The sequence below is a fragment of the Sarcophilus harrisii genome, chromosome 5, assembly GCF_902635505.1.
Source record: "Sarcophilus harrisii chromosome 5, mSarHar1.11, whole genome shotgun sequence".
NCBI lineage: Eukaryota > Metazoa > Chordata > Mammalia > Dasyuromorphia > Dasyuridae > Sarcophilus > Sarcophilus harrisii.
Window position 1 is genome coordinate 1714647 of NC_045430.1, and position 25155 is coordinate 1739801.

At 47.8% G+C, this 25155-nt stretch overlaps 2 protein-coding genes across 2 annotated transcripts in view; one reads left to right on the forward strand and one right to left on the reverse strand.

Moving 5' to 3' along the window:
* Nucleotides 1-1723: 1723 nt before the first annotated feature.
* Nucleotides 1724-5207, reverse strand: RIBC2 (RIB43A domain with coiled-coils 2). The gene is made up of 6 exons (XM_031938573.1): nucleotides 5200-5207; nucleotides 4873-5158; nucleotides 4183-4264; nucleotides 3045-3389; nucleotides 2466-2584; nucleotides 1724-2005 (listed from the first exon to the last, which is right to left on the reverse strand). Exons 1-6 carry the CDS (start codon nucleotides 5205-5207, stop codon nucleotides 1739-1741), a joined length of 1107 nt encoding a protein of 368 aa, XP_031794433.1. The 3' UTR covers nucleotides 1724-1738.
* Nucleotides 5208-5266: 59 nt separating this feature from the next.
* SMC1B (structural maintenance of chromosomes 1B) overlaps nucleotides 5267-25155 on the forward strand; it is a 44744-nt gene continuing 24855 nt past the window's right edge. Inside the window, exons 1-9 of the mRNA XM_031938574.1 lie at nucleotides 5267-5444; nucleotides 5747-5969; nucleotides 14316-14424; nucleotides 14770-15008; nucleotides 15290-15548; nucleotides 17247-17387; nucleotides 18625-18707; nucleotides 21327-21534; nucleotides 22615-22800. Coding sequence (XP_031794434.1) covers nucleotides 5342-5444; nucleotides 5747-5969; nucleotides 14316-14424; nucleotides 14770-15008; nucleotides 15290-15548; nucleotides 17247-17387; nucleotides 18625-18707; nucleotides 21327-21534; nucleotides 22615-22800 — 1551 coding nt within the window. The 5' untranslated portion in view covers nucleotides 5267-5341. The remainder of the gene's footprint in view (nucleotides 5445-5746; nucleotides 5970-14315; nucleotides 14425-14769; nucleotides 15009-15289; nucleotides 15549-17246; nucleotides 17388-18624; nucleotides 18708-21326; nucleotides 21535-22614; nucleotides 22801-25155) is intronic.

Below are 25155 nucleotides of genomic sequence, written 5' to 3' on the forward strand. Positions count from 1 at the left end.
AGCAATGCCCATATCCCTGGCCCGATGCATCTCAGCATCCTCTGAGAGAATTCACCTGTAGGGAGGTACCCAGAACTGAACCCAATTTTCCAAATGACGTTTGGTTAGAGCAAAGCAACTTGGGACAACCTCTTCCCCCTTCTAGATCCCCCGGCCTTTCCCCACAGCCCAAAGCCAGAGGGGCTTCTTGGGGATGAGAGGAAGGGGAAGTGGGACATAGCTCCTCATGTGGGGCTTGGAATCCATTAGGACCCTCACCGGGTCCCTAACCCTAACCCTAGGACTTCTCCACAGGAATTCATCTCTCTCTCTAAGCCCTTCCCTTTCCTGCTCCCTCTTTCCTATCTTGTCTTAGGGAAGTGCATGGTTTTGAACCAAAGTATCCGTCTGTCCTTACCAGTACGGAGGCCCGGGTGGCCTTCAACCCTCTGAGAAATGCCGGAGGGTTTCGCCAATTTTGGGGTTTCCGGGGGGGGGGGGGGGGGGGTAAAGAATTTAATAAGATGTGAGGTCACGATAGAAAGGGTAAATTTTGAATTATTTTTTTTTTGAAGGTGAAGAGGTGAGAGGGTGGTGGAAGAAAGGGGGATGAAGGATGGAATAGATGGAAGATAGGTGAAGGATAGGTGGATAATGGAAGGGATGGATGGAAGGAGGATGGGATGGGAAGATGGAGTTAAAAGGAATTTTGAAATTGGGGATTTAAAGACGATGGGAAGCGATTTAAGGGGGATGACCCGAAACGTAATAAGAAATACGATGGGAAATGACGATAATACAGTAAAACGATGTAGAAATGCCTGGGGGGGAATTTGTTGACGGTGGATGCAAAAACGAATTTGGGGAAAACCGGGATGGATGTGAGAAAAGAAAGGGATAAAGATGGGTAAGGATTTAAAAAGGGAAATGGAAGGGATGGATGGGTTGAAAAGGGGGTTTGGAGGGAGAAGGAAAGGGTGGGACGAAAGGATGGAGGGCTTTAGAAAAAGGAAGAGATAAATGGGATGGAAAATGAAGCCCATTTAAATGCAGGTAAAGAACGGTTTGGAAATAAGTAGGTGGTTTGTGGGGGTGCTTTAAACAGGAGGGGTTGGGTGGATTTCCAGGGAGCGTTTTTTTAGAGGGAGGAAATGGGATGGATATGTCACATAAAAGTTCCCCGCCCCCCGCTTTATGTTCCCAGCCAAATCCTTCCTTTTTCCCCATTTTTCTCTAACCTGTTGCCCTCTCCGAGGGGGCCGGGCCGGTTCCGTGCCCATTCAAAGGCTTCCTTTCCCCCAATTTTTAGAGGGAAATAGAGAGGGGAGAAACCCAACACCGGTTCCCTTAGGGGGAGGGGTGGCGCGGGGGGGTTCAAAAGGGGGTGTCAACCTCCCTGTTTTCTCCCCTTTCCCCTTTCCCTTTCCTTTTCCGCTTCTCCCCACCCCTCTTCCCGGGGGAAGGCTGATGGGGAGACCAGGTGTCACCGAGTGGCCATTCCAAAGGGTGCTTAACTTTGGGACAAGGAAAAGGGAGGGTTGGAGAGGGGAGCAACCCTGCACAGGGAGGCAGGGAGGCCCATCTGAGTGCTGTCAGGGAGGCTCTCTGGGCTGCTGCTTCTGACTTCACCCTGTATCTTCCTGTCTTGACCTGTACCCCTGCCCCATCTGCCAGCCTCCAGAGAGGGGAGCCAGGGCTCAGTTACCTCCCTGATGGAGTCCCCTAGGAGCCAGGACTTCTCAGAGGCTCATCCCCTGGGTCAGGAGCGAGAGGGGAAAGGAGAAGGGGAGGGGAGGAGGCTCGCCACCTGCTTGTCCTCGATCTGCTGCTTCTGGACCCGCAAAATCTCATTCAGCTGCTCCTTCTTTATGTTCTTCCACTCGGCCATGGCCGCCTTGCAGGGCCTGGTCTTCTGCTCCAGGTCCTCAGACAGGAACCTACTCTGCAGATTGTTGGTGATCTCCACCATATTGTCCTCCTCTTCTTTTCTGCGATCTATCCTTTTCCTTTCCACTTCTTCAAGCACCTGAAAGAGGGCAGCCCCAGGAATGGCCGGGGGCACGGGGTGGAGTTCAGGGCCCAGCTCTGGCTCCCCCAGATCCCCCACTGAGCTTCAACCATTTATCACTCTTTCCCTCTGGTCCCCTACTGTTCCCTTTTTGGCTCCTTCTCCCAAGGGCTGGGCCCCAGACGGAGATGGGGGACTCCTGCAGCATAATATCCTCGCCCTCCCCAGAGATAAGTTCCTCTGCTTGTTGTCCCTAGGGGTGGGTGTGGGGGGTGCTGAGACCTCCCTCTTCTCTGCCCTCCATCCAACCACCTGGCTGGCATCTTGTTGGGGTCCTTGGTGTCTCAGTCCCATGGCTACAATCATTCTACATCCAGCACGTAATCCTGGGTTGGTGAGGTGGCCGATCTTCCACCTTTAAACATGAGGTCTGGGAGGCCCATTGAGGACCTTTCCCTGAGCCCCGAGATCAGCTCACCTGGTTTTGGTTGAAATCCTTCACGGCCTTACACACCGTGCGTTTAATTGCGAGCTCCAGCTTCTGAAGGTCCACGGCGGACTGGTCGAATTCCAGCATGCTCTTGTTGAAAACATTCTCTGAGGGAAAGAAATCGCCATGACGGGAGTGACCGGCAGTGTGGGGGGTGTAAAGGGTGGGGACTTATGGCCCCCATTTTTCTTTCCCTGGGACTTCAATCTGGCCTTTGGAGCGCTGCCTGATGTGATGGAGGAAGCCGGCCCGGCCCGGGACTCACTGAAGGGTCCTATGAGAGACCCTCAGCCCCAGCCATACTTCAAGGCCCACCTCAGACCACTAATTAAGGACCCACTATCAACAGAGAAATGTTTGCTTTCCAGAGGCAACAAGCAGGTATTAAGCCCCTACTGTGTGCCAGGCCCTGCTCGCCAGAATCTCCCAGGCTGAGGAAGGAGCTCTGCTCCTGGGGGGTCCGGCGCTCTCGGAGCGGCTCTCGCTCCCCGTTTCACAGAGCTAGACTGCGCGACTCGGAGAAGGCGGGACCGGCGCCTGGAGCCCAGAGCCGGCAGGGCAGCCTACCTGCGAACTTGTGCTCGGCCAGAGCACTGTCCCACGCCCTCTGCTGCTCCAGGACCCAGTTCCGGTTCATCTTCTGCTGGGCCTTTTTCCTCTGCGGAGCATTCTGGTCCTCGCCCGCGAACTTCTGCATCCCAGAGACGGGGTTCGAGGCGTCCCGGTCAGAGACGCGGGCAGGAGTGTCCTTCTTCAGGGCCAGTGGGTCGGACAAGTCAAAGTCCTGCCGATTCTCGGGCTTCTGGAAGTTCTGCCGGAACTCGCAGAGCGTCTTCTCGAACTCGCGCCTGTCCCTGCGCTGATGCTCTTCCAAGATGCTGGCGATGCTGTCATGATGCTTCATCTCCGCTCCTAGGCAGGGCACAGGGAGTCCCGAACCTTCAGGGGCCAGAGCTGGGACACGGCCCGGAGCCGGCGAGGGGCGGGGAGGGGGAGAGGCTGGACCCCTGCTGCGGGGCAGAGCCAGGGGGGTGCCTTTGGGCCCCTGCCCACAGAAGTGACCCATATGAGGCCTTAGAAGGCAGCGAGAAGGATGGACCGGGGTGGGTGGGGATCACACTCTGGCAGGGAATCTGAGCTGGATGCCCTCGGAGGGGCCCCAGCCTCGGCCCGCACCAGCGGCTGCCCGCTTCAGAAGTCCTGAGCGGCCGAGTGGGCTTTTGGCATCCCTCCGAGAATGAGTTCCCGTGGAAAGCAGTGGGGCAGCCCCTGAAGCTGCCCAGCCTCGGTTTCCTCCTGCGTAAAATGCTAAGCCTTTCTGGAGCCTGGGGGTGAGCTGCTGACTGGAGTCAGTGCCAGCTTCTTCGTCCACACCTGGCGGGGCTGGGCTGGGGCTGAGGAGGCGTGCCCGTGCCCGAGCAATGCTCCCTGAGACCGGGGCCTTGCCTCCTCGCAGGGGCAGGCCCGGGGAGAGACCGGGACGCCTTCCTGCCTTTCACTCCCCCGGGGGAAGGGCTCACTCTGAGCGGCTCCGCGGCTCCCAGGGCACGGGTCAGTGGGCATCCTCCTTCGGAAAACGGGGTGGCTGTGGGTGCTCTTGGCCAGGGACGGTGGGGAAGGGAGGGCTCTGCGAACGTCTCGTGTGGGAGAACAAGAGGGGAGAAGCTGAGGCCTGCTGGGGGAGACAGGCCTCCGCGGGACTCACCCATCATCGTCTGCTTTCTTTTCTCAGAGGCTTCTTGCATCTTCCGGTCGCAAACCTGTGCAGCCCAAGCATTGTAATCTCCCTGTGGAAGATCATTTTAAAGTTACAAGTGGCTTCATGGGAAAGGACCCCCCTCTCAGAGCTCCCCAGCTTTCCTCCGTCCGCGTCGGCCCCTCCCCGTTCCTCGGAGGCCAGGGCGCCCACCCAGACCTGTCCCTCCACTGGTTATCGGGCTCGGAGCCGGAAGGACCCCCAAAGACAGCCGGCCCAAAGCCGGCCCTGTGCTGGGGCTCCGCCGGGCAGGAGCAAGGTGAGGCCCAGAAGTTAACAGGCTTGCAGAGGGGCCTTCAGCACCGGCCCGCAGCGCTGTCTGACACAGACAGGGGCCTCAAGTCTCCCTCCCTCACACTCAGGGGAAAACCTCAGTTCCCCCTCCTGCAGCGCTGTCCCCGCCCCCTGCCTCAGTTCCTCCTCCTGCGGGGCTGTCTCCGCCCCCCGCCTCAGTTCCTCCTCCTGCAGCGCTGTCCCCGCCCCCCGCCTCAGTTCCTCCTCCTGCAGCGCTGTCCCCGCCCCCGCCTCAGTTCCTCCTCCTGTGGGGCTGTCCCCGCCCCCCGCCTCAGTTCCTCCTCCTGCGGGGCTGTCCCCGCCCCCCGCCTCAGTTCCTCCTCCTCCCAGCTCGGGGAAGCTCACCCCTATCAGCCGCTCCCGGGCGTTCAGCAGGCGGCTCTGCAGCTGCCGCTCGGCGTGCCTCGCCCTCTCCAGGGCAGCCGCTTCCTTGTAGTCCTGGGGCTGCATCACGTTGCTGGCCCTCATGGACACCGCGGGCGAGGGCAACACCGCGAAGTCCGGGAAGCCAGCTGAAGTGGGGAGGGGGTGCTCGGAGCCGACGGGCCGGCGAGGCAGCAGCTGCGGAGTCCCAGAGAAGAAGGATGCTCCCGCGTTCCCTCGGCAACAGCTGCCGCCGTCCCCCGAACAGCTCGCGCCCCGGGGTGCGCCCCCCGCCTCCTTTCTTTGCACCGCGCCATCGCCTCCCTGGTCCGGGAGTTTCCCACCTGTCGCTCCCCCGCCAGGCCCCCGCCCCGCGCTTTCCTCGCCTCGGCTTCCGCCGCCATTTTGCGGGCTTGACGCGTGTGAGGCGGCCTCCCGCTCCTCCGCTGCCATGGGCCGCCTAGACAGGCTGCTGGTGGAGAACTTCAAGTCTGGCCGCCACCAAGTCCCTCGGCCCTTCACAACTTCCACCATCGTGGGTCCCAACGGCTCCGGTTCGGCCTTTTCCGGGACTGGGGCGGGCGGGGAGGCGGGTCCTGGGGGGGGGGGATCCGGGATGTTGAAAGAGGCCCAGGGCCCGGGGGGAGGGAGGCCGCCGGGAGGAGGGGCCCGCCGGGTGGGGGAGGGCGCCGCCGGGAGGGGAGGGGCGCCGCCGGGAGGGAGGGGCCCCCCGGGTGGGGAGGGGGCCCCCGGGGGGGCGCCGCCGGGTGGGGGAGGGGGCGCCGCCGGGAGGGGGGAGGGGAGCGCCACCTGGTGAACGACCGCCGGCTCCGCCTGCGCAATCTCCCTCCCCCAGGCAAGTCAAACGTGATGGACGCGCTGAGTTTCGTCATGGGAGAAAAGCCCAACAACCTGCGCGTGAAGACCGTCCAGGAGCTCATCCACGGCGCCCATGTGGGCAGGCCCGTGGCGGCCAGCGCCAGCGTGAAGGCTGTGTATGTGGAGGAGGACGGCGGGGAGAAAACCTTTACCCGCATTATCCGGGGTGCGTGGGGTCCCCCCCCTCCATCCCTCCTCCTGCCCCCCCCTCATCCCCCCCTCCCCTCCCCCCATCCCCCTCCTGCCCCTCCCCCTCCATCCCCCCTCCTGCCCCTCCCCCCTCCATCCCTCCTCCTGCCCCTCCCCCCTCCATCCTCCCTCTCCTCTCCGCCCCGGGCCTTCATCCTCTGGCATTTCCCGAGCCCCTCCTCTCTCCTGTCCCCAGGGCGGGGCCTCTTTTTTCTTCGGGTGGATCTCCCCGTAAACCCCCTCCTAATTTTTCTCCCCGGGGAAACCCTCCCTGTTCCATTTCCCCAATCTCGAACCCCTAACCCGGTAAAACCCTTAACCTTTCCCCACGCAAATTCTCCTTTAAACCCCGCCCATACCCTTAACCCCTCATTTCCCTCCCAACACCCAAAAAATCCACGCCTAAACCAAACGCCAAAACGAACTTTAGAAATGGGTTCCCCATTAAATGGGTAAATAAAACCATTATAGAAACCCCCTTTTTTAACAACAAAATACTTTTGAAAAAACCTTTAATAATTTAGACGAACCCAAATTTTTTTCATTTTTGCTTTGCCTTTATTTTTTGAAGGAATCTAAAATATCCTTTAAAAAGTTCCCAACAATTCACCCTCATTAAACCGGAAAAATTACATAATTTCCAAAAGCCAAGAACTCCTATTTTCAAAGAAATCTAAAAGGCGGTTTTGCCGGGAATTTGAAAATAAATGTAACCAGGAAAAATAAAACAACCTTGAACCAAAAAGATTAAAAACTCCAAAATGGGACATTTGTCTGAATTGGGAAACCTGCCCTGGGGAATCTCCGGCTGGGCAAACCACGGGAAGGGTGCACGGGTTCATGCGTGGGGAAAACCCCTTCTCAGGGGAACTCCTAAACCTCCCAAGGGCCCCCCTTCCCGGCCCCCGCCCCGTCCCCACCCCCTTTTAAAATCAAACCTTATTTCACCCCCATCCCCTTTTATTTGGGGTACCATTCGGGCACGTTCTTTTCCTGGTTAATTTTTAAAAAAAGGCAATTGCCCTGCCATGGCCCATTTCTTTTAAGAAATTTTGTCAAAAGGCCCTTTTTGGTTGTTTTTAGGAAAACGGGGGGTCAGAAAGGAGGAGCTTTAATTTTAATGGAAAAAAGTCCCGGGGCACCAAGTTGGGGGTGGTGCGCGTTCTTGGGGAGAGGCCGGGGGTCCCAAAAACTTGTTTGGGTTCTCCTAGGTTGCTTCCCTCCCCCTCCCCACCCCCGTTCCCTCGGTTCCCCCCCTTCCCTTTGGGAAGGCCCTTCCAAGTTTCCCACTCCCGGTGGGAAAACCCTGGAAAGTTTGGGCACCCTCAAAACCCCCTTTTAACCAGCCCTTTCTAATCGCCCTTTTTTCCCTGCCCGGCATGGCACCAACCCCCTCACCTCCTGGTCCTTAGGGCTCCCTCCCTGGGTGGACTCGGAACCCCCCACTAAACACCCACGGAAAACCCCCCGCGCCATGGGACTCCAGAAAGCCGGGTCTGCCTCAGGCTCCTCGTTGCCCCTCCTTCCCAAGGGGATTTGAGGGCCCAGAGCACAGAGGAGGTACTTGGGAAGGGCTCCCTCTGGGAGCAGGAAGGCTTAGGCACGCAGCGGGCCCGTGGGCCAGTCTGAGGTGGACGTGGTCAGTGAATGGTCTTTGTGAGTAGTAGCTGGCTGCTTCTGGGCTAACTCACTTGAGAAGGGCCCATTACTGTGCCGGTTTCACAGATGAGGAAACTTGAGGCACACAAAGCTCCAGCTCACCCAGCTCCTACATGGCTGAGCTGGACTTGAAGTCTCCCTGACTCCAGGTGCAGCACACTCTGTGCCCTAGACCCCCTGGGAACAACAGAAACATCCAAGGTCATCTAAGTAGGAGCAGCATCCTGGAAGAGGGCCTGCCCCTGCCCCCTCCCTACCTCCTCTGCCTTCCCTGGTTTCTCCCTTCTGCAGGGAGCCTCCCACATCCCCCTCCCAAGCACCTGTGCTCTGCAGCCCCCAGCTTCTGCCAAGCTAGGGGACCAGCAGGTTGTTTGACCACGTATCCGGAGTCCTCCTGGCTTCTCCTTGCCTCCCTGATAAACTCGAGGACTGAGGCCGTTCCATGGGTGTCTGTCTTATTCAGATCTGATGCACCAAGTGCAGGCTCTTTTTGCCATATCTTTAGTATGTGATAATTCTTGGCACCTGGTGATGCTTAAAAAATGCTTTCTGATTTGTTTCATTCTTCATTCATTCATGTAAAATACTGAAGACTAAGCCATCACTGTCCCTGCCCGTCCTGTACCTACATAGATCTAGCCTTAGCTAGATCTCTTTTCTTACTGGATCAGGTCCATGACTTGTGAGATTTCTTTGGATCCCAAATACCATTAAGCAGTCAGTTAACTATCCCTACCTTTGTCTCATCCACAAATTTAAGAATTACATTATCAATGTTTTCATTCAAGTTGTGGATAAAACTGTTGGATACCCCAGCAACTACTGTAGAATGAATCCTGGGAATCCTCTAAGGCATTTTTCAAGGTTGACACTATTTCAGGTGCCACACAGGGGTCCCCACTGTTTTTAGGTTCTAGGATGCCTACTTTACACATCAGAGAACTTGAGTGGTGAACTGGGAGCTAGCTCAACCACACCAAAAGCTGTGGGCTGAAGTGAAAGCTCTCCTGTTGAAATGCCTTCTCTATGAATGCCTTCATTAGCAAGTGAGGGAAAGAACAGACTAAAAACCAAAACCACAGCAGATCAACCACAAAGTAGCAATTCTGGAAATCAAATCATATGTTAACAAATTAACTGATAAAAGTAGAAGCTATTTGGGGGGGGGGGGCAAAGACTACTGAAATATCTAAAATGATCAATGAAAGAAAAATGAAATAGGAAAATTCATTTTAAAAAATTAAAAGGAAGTAAAGGAAATAAGCCAGTTATTTTTTGCTAAGTAACATGCCAACAAATCTGATGTCTGAGTTTTTATAAAAATAGAAAATACTCAGAATAGGAGAATAGTTGTTTAAATAACTTGTCATCAGAAAAGAGACTGAATGAACCTCACATGAGTTCCTGAAACAAAACTCCAGCATCACAGGAATATGCATGTTAAAGCCAGTCCATTCCAAAATTACATAAGTTGCCTGCAAAAAAAAAAAAAAGGTTCCTTCCCAAATGCTCCGAATGTAGATACACTGGAGACTTGAGACCAAAGTCAGGGAGAGAGAAATAATACGATAAACCAATCTCCCTAATAAAACATTGATTCACAATGATGGACAGAAGCAGCTACACCCAAGGAAAGAACACTGTGAAATGAATGTAAACTGCATTTTTGTTTTTCTTCCTGGGTTATTTCTACCTTCTAAATCCAATTCTCCCTGTGCAACAAGAGAACTGTTCGGTTCTGCACACATACATTGTATCTAGGATATACTGTGACATATTTAAGATGTATAGGACTGCTTGCCATCTGGGGGTGGAGGGAGGGAGGGGAAAAATCGGAACAGAAGTGAGTGCAAGGGATAATGTTGTAAAAAATTACTCTGGCATGGGTTCTGTCAATAAAAAGTTATAATTATTTTTAAAAAATAAATAAAACATTGAGTCAAATTATCATCACTTAGGCTATAACAACTTTTTTTTTTTTTTTTTTGGCTGAGGCAGTTGGGGTTAAGTGACTTGCCCAGGGTCACATAGCTAGGAAGTATTGTGTCTGAGCTTAGATTTGAACACAGGTCCTTCTGACTTCAGGGCTACACCAACTAGCTGCCCCTTATAACAACAAATTAAAATAACTATGCATTACAACCCAGTTGGATTTATGCCAGGAATATAGGATTGGTTCAGTGTAGGAAATCATGCAAACATCATAGACCATGTTAACAAAAATTATGAGAACTGCATGATTAAATCAGTAAGTGCTAAAAATCCTTTAGGCAAAACCTAATAATGTCTTCTATTCAAAATACTCAAAAGCATAGGAATAAGTGGACTTTTTCTTAATATAGTAACTCATAATAATAGCCATACCTAGCATTCATGTGATGCTTATGATGTGCCAGGCATTATACTTAACACTTCACAAATATGGTCTCATTATATCCTCACAATAACCTTGGGAGATGATTGTTAAATTATCTCCATTTTACAGGTGAGGAACCTGAGACAGACAGGTGAAGTGACTTGTCTTGGGCTACCCAGCTAGGAAGTGTGTGAGGCTGGATTTAAATTCAGGTGTTCCTGACTCCGAGCTTAGTGTTTCATACACTGTGCCACAGAATTTCAAACTGAGAGCAAACTATGTTGATAACACAAAAAGGTTGGCAGCCTTTCTAATAATAAAATTAAGTTGAAGCCAGAATGTCCATTATCACTGCAATGTTTAGCCGGGTGGGAGAAATGCTCCCTGGGGCATTACAATAAGAAAAAGAAAATGAGAATAAAGAGAACAAAAAAATTGACATTTTGCAGGGGATTGGATGGTCTGGATCAAGGGGACCCTCGAGTCAACTAAAAATTAATTGGAATGATAAATTTAGCAAAGCTGCGGAAAGTAGGGAAAATGCACGGGGGGTCATGGCCTTTGTGAACATTCCTTGGACTCCAGCAAAGAGCGGAGTTCCATTCCAAAGTAGGCTGAGATTCCCCCCAGCATTGCATGGGGAGGCCTGCCGAGCCGGGGTCAGCTGGATGACAGTCCTCCACAAAGTAACTTACTGATTTCTCCTAACGATTTTACAGGCTCGCACCTCTCTGCTTATCAAAGGGTGATTTGATAAAACTAGAAGCAATAATAACAGAATCCATTTGGAGGAATATGAATTCCTCCCTCTGTGACCCTGGGCAGGCCATCTCCCTGCTAACCTGCTTGGGTTTATTCATCTGTGAAGTGGGGAGAACGGCCCCTCTCTCCCAGCATATTTGTGAGGAGATGCCTAAGTGGAAGCTGTTGCCATGATCCACCTGGCTTTGGAAAAGCCAGCATTTTGCCCCCTGAGCCCACCTGCTGCTGCCCTAGGCCATCATTTGCATATTCAGAGATGCTCAGCACAAGGCTCTTTGTGTGGCCCCTGGCAGTCGGTGGATCTTGGCCTCCAGGCCTCACTGTGTGGTCACAGGTCCTTTGGCAGCTTTGTCCACATGTGGACCCTGTGCCCTTTTCCAGGCTTTCTTTGCCTCTAGATAGTCTCTGGTTTTTTAAAAAATAGTATTTAATTTTTTTCCCAATTGCATCTGGAGATAGTTCTCCCTCTTTCCCTCCTTTTCTCCCTCTGCCTTTTCTCCCTCCCCAAGACTGCAAGCAATCTGATATGTAAATTATGTAAACATATTTTTATATTAGTCATGTTGTGAAAGAAGAATCAGAAAAGGGAAAAAAACTAAGAGAAAAAATGGGGGAAGGGGGAGTGAGAATAGTCTGCTCTGACCTGCATTCAGACTCCTTGGTTCTTTCTCTGAATATGGATGGCATTTTCTCTCATCTTTTGCAATTGTCTTGGATCATTGATTGCCGGCATGGTTGGTTATTGCAGCGTTGCTGTTGCTGTGTATCATGTTCTCCCAATTGCTCACTTCACTTAGCATCAGTTCGTGGAAGCCTTTGTGGAAGCGTGCTGTTCCTCACTCCTCACCCAACAGTGTTCCACCAAAGTCACATATCCAGCTTTGCATCTGCTCCTCACTTGATGGGCAGCCCTTTGTTTCCAATTCTTTGTCACCCCAAAAAGAGCCGTTCTAATAAATTTGTGCATGTGGGTCCATTCCTAGACCTGGGCTAGAGACCTGGCAATGGTACAGCTGGATCGGCACAGTTTGAGTGTCCTTGGGGTCTGCTTCCATGGTGCTCTCTGGGGCGCTTGGGCCACAAATGGCCTCTTTATCGGATGGGTTACGATGCTGGTTTGCCAGGATGCCATTGCCCATGTGGGAGATGCTGGAGAGCCAGAGCCACGAGGACATTGGACTTTCCTTTCAATACTGCCCTGGCCAATTTGTGGCGGTGATCCCTACACTGCCTCCTGCCACCTTTCCCCCAGCCTGGGCTTGGGCCTTTTCCTTTGCTCCTTTGGTACAAGCGGCAGCCCCCCACCCCATATCAGAAAGGACTAGATGCTTTGTCTCTGAGTGATAGCTTCCTTCCCTATTACTGTCTTGTGACTCTTAGCATGGTGCCTGGTAGGTGCTTATGAAGTATTTGTTAATTAACTGATGACCCTGGGGGGAAGTATGAGGGGAGGGTCCCTCTTCTTTTGCTGGAGGCTCTGGAGACCCACATAGGGGTTTTCTTTCTCAGGGATCATTGACTAGCACCCCAGCTCATTTATTTCCCTGATATACAGCTGGCTTTCTTATAATGCTAAGCACTTTGTGAATATTATCGCAGTTGACCTTTCCAATAATCCTAGGAAGGAGGTGCTATTATTGCTATTTTTACAGATGTCAAAGATAAATGTGGAAACAAACATACAACTCCCTCCCTTAGCACCTGGGAGCAAAGGAGTATGATAGTACTGGAGATAAGCCTGTCTCTAGCCAGGGCAGGGAGATGGGCTGCCAGCTCCACTGAGATCTTCCATGGCAGGGATATGGCTAATAATTGCTGGGACTCTTCTCTCCACAACACTCTTTGTATCCCGCCTCCCTCCACCCTCCCTCAATACCCAAGGTCTCTTAAGTCTTAATCTGAAGCTTCCTCAGAGTCTTCTTTTTTTTTTTTTTTCTTGACTATCAGCTTTTTTTTTTTTTTAAATTTACAAGATATATGCATGGGTAACTTTACAGCATTAACAATTGCCAAACCTCTTGTTCCAATTTTTCACCTCTTACCCCCCACCCCTTCCCCCAGATGGCAGGATGACCAGTAGATGTTAAGTACATTAAAATATAAATTAGATACACAATAAGTATACATGACCAAACCGTTATTTTGCTGTACAAAAAGAATCAGACTCTGAAATATTGTACAATTAGCTTGTGAAGGAAATCAAAAATGCAGGTGTGCATAAATATAGGGATTGGGAATTCAATGTAATGGTTTTTAGTCATCTCCCAGAGTTCTTTTTCTGGGCATAGCTGGTTCAGTTCATTACTGCTCCATTGGAAATGATTTGGTTGATCTCGTTGCTGAGGATGGCCAGGTCCATCAGAACTGGTCATCATATAGTATTGTAGTTGAAGTATATAATGATCTCCTGGTCCTGCTCATTTCACTCAGCATCAGTTCGTGTAAGTCTCTCCAGGCCTTTCTGAAATCATCCTGTTGGTCATTTCTTACAGAACAATAATATTCCATAATATTCATATACCACAATTTATTCAGCCATTCTCCAACTGATGGACATCCATTCAGTTTCCAGTTTCTAGCCACTACAAAGAGGGCTGCCACAAACATTCGTGCACATACAGGTCCCTTTCCCTTCTTTATAATCTCTTTGGGATATAATCCCAGTAGTAACACTGCTGGATCAAAGGGTATGCACAGTTTGATAACTTTTTGAGCATAGTTCCAAACTACTCTCCAGAATGGTTGGATTCGTTCACAACTCCACCAACAATGCATCAATGTCCCAGTTTTCCCGCATCCCCTCCAACAATCATCATTATTTTTTCCTGTCATCTTAGCCAATCTGACAGGTGTGTAGTGGTATCTTAGAGTTGTCTTAATTTGCATTTCTCTGATTAATAATGACTTGGAGCATCTTTTCATATGACTAGAAATAGTTTCAATTTCTTCATCTGAGAATTGTCTGTTCATATCCTTTGACCATTTTTCAATTGGAGAATGGCTTGATTTTTTATAAATTAGAGTTAATTCTTTATATATTTTGGAAATGAGGCCTTTATCAGAACCTTTGACTGTAAAAATATTTTCCCAGTTTATTGCTTCCCTTCTAATCTTGTCTGCATTAGTTTTGTTTGTACAAAAACTTTTCAGTTTGGTATAATCGAAATTTTCTATTTTGTGATCAGTAATGATCTCTAGTTCTTCTTTGGTCCTAAAGACCTTCCCTTTCCACAGGTCTGAGAGGCAAACTATCCTGTGTTCCTCTAATTTATTAATAATTTCATTCTTTATGCCTAGGTCATGAACCCATTTTGACCTTATCTTGGTGTACAGTGTTAAGTGTGGATCAATGCCTAGTTCTCAGAGTCTTCTTAATCACAGCCTCTCCCACCTCTTGTCCAGACTCTCCTCTCCTGCCTGTGACCCTCTTTGGATGGCATCATTCCTTGCCTCCAAAATGGGGCCACAACCTAGTGAATCCCCTCGTGCTGGCACTGAAGGGCCTCCCCCTTCAGCCTCCATCCCAGGTTGGACCCCTTTCTTCTCCCTTTATCTCTGGAGCTTCCTTTTGTCCTTCAAGGTCCTATAGTACCTTTCCTGGTGATTTGGGAACTAGCTCTTTCCCCTTAAAGCCTAAGCCCATGAGGGCTGGTTCCCAGGAAGGGCTTAATCAGTGCAATGTGAATAATGTGAGCTTCTGGAGGCTTGTTTTGGGAGGCACCTGGGCCCTGTCGAGTCCCAGGCATACTTCTTGCAGGGCAAGATTGGGGGGAGAGGGAATGGGGAAAGGTGCTGGGGGTAGGGAGGCAGGGAGGAGAAGGGTGATAGTGACTCAGGAGTCATGAAAGATGCTGGTGGGGTGAATCAGAAAGGAGCATGGGAGGGGAGGAGAGGGGAGTGATGAGGAGTCAGCGCCTCTCAGGCTTAGGGGGAGACCAGACAGGAGGGGTCAACCATGGAGGGAGGGCTGGAGGGGTATATGGCCTACCAGTGTCCAGGCTCCCTAAGGTCTCCTCTGGTTTTGCCCCAATCAGGCCGACCGCTACCAGGTCCTCCTCGAGGAACTGAAAGAGAAGAAGATACAGCTGCAGCTTTTTCAGCTTTACCACAATGAGAAAAAAATTCATTTTCTGACCGGTGAACTAGATGAAATGAACAGGCAATTGGCTCTCACAAAAGACTCCGTCTCTGCTGATGAAAACATTGTGAAAAACAAGAAGAAGGACCTTGGAAAGTTAACCAGAGAACTTCAGCAAATGGAAAAGGAGATGAAGTGAGTTGTTTAGTTTAAAAAGAGGTGGGTTTAAAGTAAGTAGAATTGGAGTTGTCGGTCCCTTGAAATCTGAAATTCTTGACTTCCCCCAACCCTGTCAGGGAGATAGATGATGTGTTCTTCTCCTGCCTGTTGACCTAGAGGGAATTGGAGATGTGAAGGATGTGCCCAGGGTCTCATAACTCACACAAATACAACAGCCTTGTTGTGAAAACCCACATGATCCTCACCTTGCCAGTGACCCTCTGGAGTAAGCAGGCAAGTGTCATCTCTCTTCCCAGGGCTCTGGAGGCAGTGTTGAATCAGAAGAGGCCCCAGTACATCAAGGCCAAGGAGAATACTTCACATCATCTCAAGAAGCTGGAGATGGCCAAGAAGTCCATCAAGGTCAGTGAGAAGCAGTGCACCAAGCAAGAAGATGATATCCAAGCCCTGGAAAAAGAGCTGCAAGAATTAGACGGGAGCTGGAAGAATTTTGAGAAGCAGATTGAAGAAGAGAAGCTGCGTCGTGGTAGGGACATCGAGCTGGAAGCCAGTCAGGTGAGAATCCAGCCTCCTGAAGCCTCCCCGTTAGGCTCTCTGGGGTTTGCTGTGGGGGAGAAGAATTGGGTGAAGATCCAGAGGGAACCAACAGCCTTTGTTTCTAATATTTTTTGCCCAGCGGTACTTAGTAATTAATTTTAAAGCTTCATCTTTCCATTTATAGGAATACTGACTTTGGAGTCTCTTTCAGCCTCATGTGTAATGTGAGGTGATGAGGAGGTATTTTAGGTTCCCTGCAGCTTGGAAGTGCTACGTTGCTTGGTGGTTGTTCTTTGTTCTTGAAGAGGACCAAAATACGGTATCACTATGCTAGAGCTGAGTTACAGCATGTCCAACTGTGGCTGATCAGACCAATACAAGCTCGGAGTGCTCTGCCGCAGGTCGGACACAAATAGTCCCTATGAACATTTGAGGTGACGTCTCTAACTGCACATCTCGCGTTTCTTCTGAGCTACTGCAATTCTGCTTTTCTCAAAGAGCACAGTACCTTCTCTGATGAGGGCACGCCATGCTTCAGTCCTATGCTTGTGTCTCTCATGTCATACAATCAGTTCTAAAGAGATCCCTTGAGAGTGTCCTTCTATCGCCTTTTCTGACCACCTTGTGAGTGCCGGACATGTTCTCCATAAAATATTTTTTATGTCCTATGAACCTACAATGATTGACTAGTGCCATTTGGTGGTCTTTCAAGATCTGAAAATTATATTAATAGGATTTACTTTTGTGGCCAGAGGATGTTTTCCAAAGAGTTAATTTCTTATTCTTCACTTTAATTTCTCTGCTCACAAATGTAAAGAAAAATTTTCTCAAAGCTACGTGACAGTATAGAAACTTAGATGACTGTTTAAATGACAGAAAGAGGATGAATTAAAAATAGCCCCAAATTTGATATTATTACTTGCTCGTTTACATGAATAATTTTAAAATTTTTGCATGCAAATTTATTTTTTAACATTATTTTGTGTGTAATATTCCATAATGTGTAATATGTTTAAATGCCTAAATGATCATGCATACAATATTTGGAGATTCTCTCTCTGTATATAAGTATTTGTATTTGAGGGCAACTAGATGTTACAGAGAATAGAATACTGGGCCTGGAATCAGGAAGACTCATCTTCCTGAATTCAAATCTGGCCTTACATATTTCCTAGCTATGTGACCCTACCCTTGTCACTTAGCTTTGTTTGCCTCAATTTCCTTCTTTGTAAAATGAACTGGAGAAGGAAATGGCAAACCCCTCTAGTATCTTGGCCAGGAAAACCCCAAATGTGGGGTTATGAAGAATTGAACACAGATTGAAAGGACTGGACAACAACCACAGATTATTCAGCTACACATACACAAAGAACTTCAGAGCTCTGGGTTGAATCTAATTTTGCAAAACATTTTTCACTCCCCAAGGTCACATGGGAAGAGTTTGGCCCATCTTGTTTTTGGAGCACATTGCTAAAAACTTGAAAATTTTGTTTTGAATAACTGCAAGCTATCTGAGCTGAGCTGTTGTAAAACCTGAAGCATTCATTTTATATCTGCATTATTTCATTGGACAAAAGTTGCCAACAATTACAGAACCTGTATACGATCTTTATTTTTCAGTAATATTAATTATCTGCTGGAAAAAGTTGTTATGCTTTGAGAATTTCCTGTTCTTTCTCTCACTGAGTGAGGCATGTCTGGGTGCTCTTTATCCAGCTGGATCAGTACAAGGAACTTAAGGAACAAGTGATCAAGAAGGTGGCGACTATGACGCAGCAGCTGGAAAAGCTGCAGTGGGAGCAGAGGGCAGATGAGGAGAGACAGGCCTTTGGGGACAGGCGGCGAACAGAAGTTCAGGTAGGCCGCATCCTCAGTGTGACACTGTGACCTTGATGCCAGCCCACCTGTTTGTTAGCAAGAGCCAGGAAAACCTAGGAGCCAGACAAGTTTTCCGAAGTTGGGTAGGAGATTGGTCTGGTGAGAATTGACTGTGAATCAGGAAGGGGAAAGACAGTTTTCTGCCCTTCTGCAGGGGGCAGAGTATTGCTAAGTGATCTGGTAACTCAGGATGCCTTTGGGGCATTAACTTCTGAATGTAACCATTATTCATTCATTGCACAGTTTCCATTAGGAAATGTAGCTTGATTTCCAGACTAGCATACAAGGGGGTCAGTCCTATAGGTAGGGTTCGTGCTCAGCTCCTCACTGAACAGGTTGTATGGACCTGTTGTGTGCAGGCCTTGTTCCAGCTGCTGAGTAGAAAGGTGACTGCTAATAGTTCCCTGCCTTTTTTACAGGGACGGTGAAACACACATATCCCAAATAAATAATTGTCAGCATGGTCAAGAGTCCTGGCAGCTGGCAGGGGTGTGGGACATCTCCCTTCCAGAAGGACCTTGAAGGGATGAGGATTCGGATCAAAGATGGTCACAGGGACTGTCATGTAGTGATTAAAGGGACTTTGAGTGTAGAGACCAGAGGTTCTTCACCTTTTGAGGGGGGGAAGAAGGGAAGAAGCTGTGGGTAATCAGTGACTATGGGTGGAACTCTTCTCTGGATAACATTTTTAAATGTATGAAATAAAACACAAATAAAACAAGGATAATAAAGAAAACCAAGTCTTGAAATAGTCTTCAAATTATTTAAAAGCCAGCAAGTTTAAGGTCCCAGGTCAGGAATCTCTGCTCAAGAAAACTATAGAAAGCTTGGCTCATGGCCACTTGGGTTGGAAGGGCGGAGCTGTGAAGAGAAAGGAAGGGACACAAGGCTGGAGAAGATGCGGGCTGGAGAGGGATGAGAGATGGTCCAGAGTGCCTGGCTCTGGTGGCTAAAGGGAGCTTCTGCAGGCCTTTTGGGTTGGCTGTGGCTCTTGGATGGAATAGGAAGAGTTAGCCTTCAAAAGAGTTAAGTCTTCAGTATTAAAATTGTAGACATTTAGGTGTCATTTATTCAGGAAACAGGAGCAGTTCCCAAACCACCAACATCCAGTAAGCCTTCAAGTGCAATTGAGGCCTGCTGGGCAAAGTGCGAGTATTTCTCTAAGGTCTCTTTTGTAGCTCTCATAATTGATTTTAAATTTTATTTGCTTTTTTAGGGAAATTTAAAGCAAATAAAGGAACAAATAGAAGACCATAATAAACGCATAGAGAAATTGGAGGAATATACAAATGCATGCATGTAGGTATAGAAGCAAATGTGGTGATTCTTGTTTGTTGAAGAGTTGAGTCCAGAAGTAGCTCACCTTCTTCCTTCTGCCCCCCCTTTAATTCCTTTCCATCAGAAAGAACATGAAGGTCTTCACCACAGGATGTTGGAAGAGTCCCATGCTGGCTGCTTTCCAGAAGTAGAATCCCTTCCTCCCTGGGGAGGCAGGTTAGGGGGAGCAGTAAGAACCTCAATTGTAGTCAGGAGAACCTGCTTCTCCTCAGCTGTGTAACCCTGTCAGTCACTAAAGCCTCCTTTGCCTCATCTGTAGATGGGGCTTAGCACATCTTGTATGACTTTACCAGGGATTTTTGATGTCATGTTAGAAGTCAAAGCATGAGGCAGGTGTCAGCTCGAGGTAGTTTGCTCATTGGTGCTGACGTGGATATCTTGGGACCTTTCAGTACAGTTATGGAATTGTGTCATCTTTCAAAGAACTTCATCTGAGAAAGTGAAGCATTTACATGGTGGGGGTTACAAAGACAAGAATGAAGCAATCCTTGGCATCAAGCGCCTACTACTCTGGTGGGATGGCAGAAGAGAATAGCACGGGAGCAAAGAGAAAGCAGGAGGGGCAGGAAGCTTTGGGGGGGAAAGTGCTGGGTGTGAGCTCTATGACCTCTTCAGCACTGAATTCTTTGGCACTGGAAGGGCCTGAAATGCCTTTTTAGTTATAAAAAAGTAATTATATATTTTTAAAGTTTTAAGTATATATTTATTCTGATATTTTCTAATTACATGTTAAAAAAATTTACCACTCATTTTTTAAAATTTTGAGTTCCAATTCTCTATTTCCCACCTGCCTTTCCCCCTGCTCCCTGAGAAGGAAAAAATATATCAGTTATACATATGAAGTCATGCAAAAACATTATTCCGTATTATCCATGTTGCAAAAGAAAATACATACAGAACTAAGTAAAATAAAGTGGTACAAGTATACTTCGATCCTCATTCGAGAGTTGATCAGTTTTCTGTGGCTCTCTGGAGGTGGATAGCATTATTCATATGGGTCTTATGGAATTGTCTTGGATCATTGTATTGCTGAAAATAGCTAAGTCTTCTCAGCTGATCATCATGCAGTATTACAGTTACTCTCTTTTTTTTTATTATTTAATAGCCTTTTATTTACAGGATATATACATGGGTAACTTTACAGCACCAACAATTGCCAAAACCCTTGTTCCAATTTTTCACCTCTTACCCCCCCCTCCCCCAGATGGCAGGATGACCAGTAGATGTTAAATATATTAAAATATAACTTAGATACACAATAAGTATACATGACCAAAACATTATTTTGCTGTATAAAAAGAATCAGACTCTGAATTATTGTACAATTAGCTTGTGAAGGAAATCAAAAATGCATGTGTGCATAAATATAGGGATTGGGAATTTAATGTAATGGTTTTTAGTCATCTCCCAGAGTTATTTTTCTGGGCATAGCTAGTTCAGTTCATTACTGCTCCATTAGAAATGATTTGGTTGATCTCATTGCCGAGGATGGCCTGATCCATCAGAACTGGTCATCATCTAGTATTGTTGTTGAAGTATATAATGATCTCCTGGTCCTGATCATTTCACTCAGCATCAGTTCGTGTAAGTCTCTCCAGGCCTTTCTGAAATCATCCTGTTGGTCATTTCTTACAGAACAATAATATTCCATAATTTTCATATACCACAATTTATTCAGCCATTCTCCAACTGATGGACATCCATTCAGTTTCCAGTTTCTAGCCACTACAAAAAGGGCTGCCACAAACATTCGTGCACATACAGGTCCCTTTCCCTTCTTTATAATCTCTTTGGGATATAATCCCAGTAGTAACACTGCTGGATCAAAGGGTATGCACAGCTTGATATACAGTTACTCTCTATAATATTTTCTTGCTTCTGATTCCTTTATTTTGTATCTATTCACATGAGTCTTTCTTGCTTCTGATTCCTTTATTTTGTATCTGTTCATTTGAGTCTTTCCATCCTTCCTGTCACTTCTTCTAGCACAGTAGTAGTCCATCACATCATAAGACCACATCTTATTCATCAATTCCTCAGTGGATGGCATCTCCTCACTGTCTATTTCTTTGCTACCAAAAAAAGAACTGCTGCTGGTATCTTTATACCCATAGGTCCTTTTCCTTTTTCTTTGATCACTGTGATACAGACCTAGCGAAGGTATTGCTGGCTCAAAGAGTAAGCAGAATTTTGTAGAACATTAGGTGCACTTCCAAATTATTCTCCAGAATGCTCTTTAGAATTAATAAAAGAATGTTTAAGTTAGCAACAAGAAGTAGAATTTGTACTAAGTACAAGACATCCTAAATTGGAAAGATAGCGAATCTTCATTACTGGTGGATTTCAAGTGGTGGCCAGATGACCATTTATCAGGGATGCCATTTGCATCGAAACTAGATGTCCTCAGCCATGACTTTCGATTCTTTGGGATGGTCTGGGTTACATTAGATTCTTCTCTGAGTGCCCTACCCTACTTGTGGTGACCATGTAATTAATCTGCCTCTCCCCCTACACCATTCCTGACAACAGCAGATGACATCATCTCGCTTTTCATTTCCTCTATGTCATTGTGGCATCTAGCGATTGTTTGAAAGAGAAAACCCAACAAGAAGAAGCCCTCGTTAAGGAAATTGAGGAGTCCAAAGTCAGAATGGTCAAAGTGAATGAAGAATTGAGTTTCATCAGAATGGAGTTACAGGATGCACGCATTGATCATCATGAAGGAAAGCGCCAGCAAAAGAAAGTAGAGATTCTGGAGTGCTTGAAAAGGCTTTATCCCGAGTCTGTGGTAACTAGAACGTTTGACTTAGGCATTCTGGGTGAATTAGATTTGGAGCTTTTTGGTTCAGTGGGAAAAACAAATGTGATTGAGAAGCTAAGATGTGGAGGTCAGGCAGAAGCCACAGTTTGAGCAGCAGACAGGCACCGAGTCTGGCCGAGGTGCCTTTGGACCCCCTGGCAGCGCTGGGTTCTTGGGGTTCTATAGTGTTTGGAGTACTTAGAAGCAAGCCTTTTCACAAGTACTCTGAGCAGTCAAATTCCCTATTTTACAGATGTAAAATGTGGCTTGCCCAGAGTCATATGGCCAGGGAGGGTCGGAGCTGGGGCTGGAAGGTAATGGGCTTCCTGATTCCCAGGCAGGGGCTCTTTCCACTGGACCATACTGTCTTGTAGAGCAAATAAGACTTCATGAATATTATAAAAGATCCACGGTTTCCTTAATCACCAGTACAGATTGTAGCCCTTTACCTAATCCTCGTGAGTTACTGTGGCCAAAAAAATTCCTCTTTTTGGCCCCAGCTTCCTGGGAGCGAGTCTCTGAACTTGACCGGAGTGGCCAAGTCTCATGTTAGGTTGGTCCTTGAAGCCTTTCTGGCAGCTTGTGGGTCTTGCCCACCAGATGCTCATCCTTTCCCTGCCATAGGGTAGGGGCTCCTTATCATGAGCCCTTGGAGTAGACAGAAATGAATGCAGACCTCCTTGAGCCTAAAGAACAATAAGCTACAAATGTGTTTCCCTGAAGACAGTCCTTGTGGCAAACCTATTTTTAATCAGTTGGAGTATTTTCCTAGACTTTTCAGAGTCTGCTCTTATTTCAGTTGCCTTGTTTAAAAACATGGCATTTTAGATGATTTCTGAAACATTTGGCTTCTGAAATGGCTGGAATCACCTTTCAAGGTTCTTCATTCTGTACATTTAGAGTACTTGAAAAAAATGCAAGATGCTAGTGACATTTGCAAGTCTGCACTTGTAGCAAAATCAAGGGAATTTTTTATCCTCTTGAAAATGATAGATTTGTGCTTTTTGGTTAAACTGAAAGAAATCATGCACTAAATACTCGTGTGCTTTTCTTTTGAACTTTCCCAAGTTTGGCAGACTCCTTGATTTATGTCATCCCATTCATAAGAAGTACCAACTTGCTGTGACCAAACTCTTTGGCAGATACTTAACAGCTATTGTGGTAGTTTCTGAAAAAATAGCAAGAGATTGCATTCGATTCCTGAAAGAAGAAAGAGCTGAAGCTGAGACGTTCCTTGCTCTGGATAACCTTGATGTAAGTATCTTTCATAAGTCATGATAAAGTGGTATCCTCTTGCTGAGCTGACCTTCCACAATAACGTGCTGCTTCTGGAAGGCCCTCAAAGGCAGGAAGCACATACTGTCCAGTTGTACTGTGAGAGCCTGCTTGGCAAGCCAATTTTCACAGAAGCACTGAAGGTATGAGCTTGGAGCATCACAGGCCAATTCAAAGGCTCGGTTGCCAACATTCATCAGTTGGATGAACATTCAGGGAGCACGTGCTGAACGACAGGTCCCAGAAACAGAAATGACATCCCATGCTCGTGGAGGACACTATCTTCATATGTAGATGTGCAAACAATAGACACGTCCTAATTCAGAGGGCCAGGAGAACCATTAACGAAAGGGACCAAGAGAGCTTCCATGTAGAAGATGAGATCTGAGCTGTGTCTTGGAGGTAATGAGGGAACCCCTTCCAGGTGTGGGAGATGGGTGAAGCCATACAGGCCACAAAGGGGAGCAGTGTGTAAGACAGTTGGAAAAGGTAATTGGGGCCAGACTGCATAGAGCCTTGAATGCCAGAGAAAGTGGCTTATCTTTAGTCGTAGAGGTCATCCCTAGAGTTCCCTGAGTAGAGACTGGGAGAGACTTGAGGTGGGGAGACCATTGGAGGCTACCTGAATAGTTCAGGTGAGAGGTGATGATCTCATCACATGCGACTATGGTTGTGGGAATGAAGAGAGGGGAAGGGATATGAGAGATGTTGTCAAGGTGGAAAAAAGACTTGGTTCCATGTTGGATATAGTGAGGCTAACTGAGGGATCCTCCTCAGCACTGGTGGTGCCCTTCCAAAATGTGGATTTTCTTTCAGATGTGTTGGGCTTGAGATGCCCGCAGGCCATCTGGTTTCAGAAATCCAGTAGCCAGTTGATGATTTTAGAGACTAGGACAAGAATCAAAGTTCTGGAGTTAGCTCTGTCAAGAAGATCAGTAAACTCGTTGTGGAAAGGGCCCAGAACCTTGGCTTAGAGCCACAATCGAGGAGCACGATAGGGATGGAGATCACCTGGGGAGGCTTGGGAACAGCTGGAAGATCTAAGAAAAGCATTGTCAGGAAAAGCCAGAAAAGAGGGTGGCCACCATGATCAGACCCTGCAGAGCCCGTGAGGAGCCACAGGACAAAGGCCTTCCGATTTGGCCCTAAAGAGACTATTGGATCTTTTCCCCTTTTATTCTTTGTTATTCAGAGTGATTTTCTGGAAGGCTGGGAAACATCAGGGACGTCAGAAGGAATCACAGTTTCTTTTGTGAAGGACTTCATTGTAAAGGGAAAAGTTTAGTGATGAGACTGGAAACAAGAAGTTGTTAGAGGCAGAATCCAGATGATGGGGTGACAGCATTTTTTTCCAGTTTACCTCTTCCATAACAGCCTAGGAAATAGGCCCAGGCAAAATCTGATTGGGAAAGCCAAAAAAATTAAAAGTCATCGCAAATCATCTGTCTAACCCAGGACCAATTAGGAAGAGAGGCATGGGTAGGGGCTGGGCAAAGCAACAGGAAGCATTTGAGCACCCGGGGGCAGAAAGAGGTCCCAGGGGACTTCTGAAGCAGTCCCAAGTAAGACTCAGGGTTACATTCTGTATACTGTATACAGAGTCAGGAGCAAGCTGGACCTGCCTCCTTGCTGATTGGTTCTCTAGTCCCCATATGCCGTGGCTGCCATGAGCGCTTTCTCTCAACCTTGCACTCTTCAAGCTCTCAGAATGGTTTGGTGCCTTCTGAAGTGCCCAGGATGTGGCCATCTCCTTCCACTGTCCTAGAATCCTCTTCTATCTGTCAGAGTCCTCAGCATTTCTGCGCACACCTCTTGCCTCCACTTCCTCTCCTCTCACACCAATCTTTTTAAAGTATAGCAATTGCTTAAAATCTGATCTAACTGGATTGATGTGAAACAAGTGTCAGTTCTGCCTCCTTGACAGTCGATAAAGGGACACCACCATAAAGTGGCATGCCCAGGAGCCCAGATCATTTCTCAGAACTGCTGACTGGCCAGTCATTCCCTCAGGATTAATTGAAGAAACTGGATTCAAAAAGTTTTGGACAAATGAAGAGAGGAACCATATTTTATTTTGTGCACATGCTTAAGGAAACCATGAAATCAATCTATTCTGCCCAAATCCCAAAACTTTTAACAGTATATGGCTAGGCATGGCTAGGCCTTTTTGTGAATTACCCAAACTCAGCAAACAGTTGGGTGACAGATGTTCTGGTTATTGCTAAGTTTTGAAAAGATTTTTCTGCCTTCTGTTGAAATTAATAAATGCTGAGGATAAAGAATTGGGATTGTTTTTTAGTTCCGAATTCTCTCCCTCCCCCAACCCCAATAAGA

What these genes read in the sequence shown, in the direction of transcription:
- RIBC2 (XM_031938573.1), bottom strand. An exon ending in CCCGGGAGCGGCTGATAGGG is followed by an intron (nt 4,265 to 4,872) that starts GTGAGCTTCCCC and finishes GATCTTCCACAG; the next exon opens with GGAGATTACAATGCTTGGGC. An exon ending in GGCCGAGCACAAGTTCGCAG is followed by an intron (nt 2,585 to 3,044) that starts GTAGGCTGCCCT and finishes TCTTTCCCTCAG; the next exon opens with AGAATGTTTTCAACAAGAGC.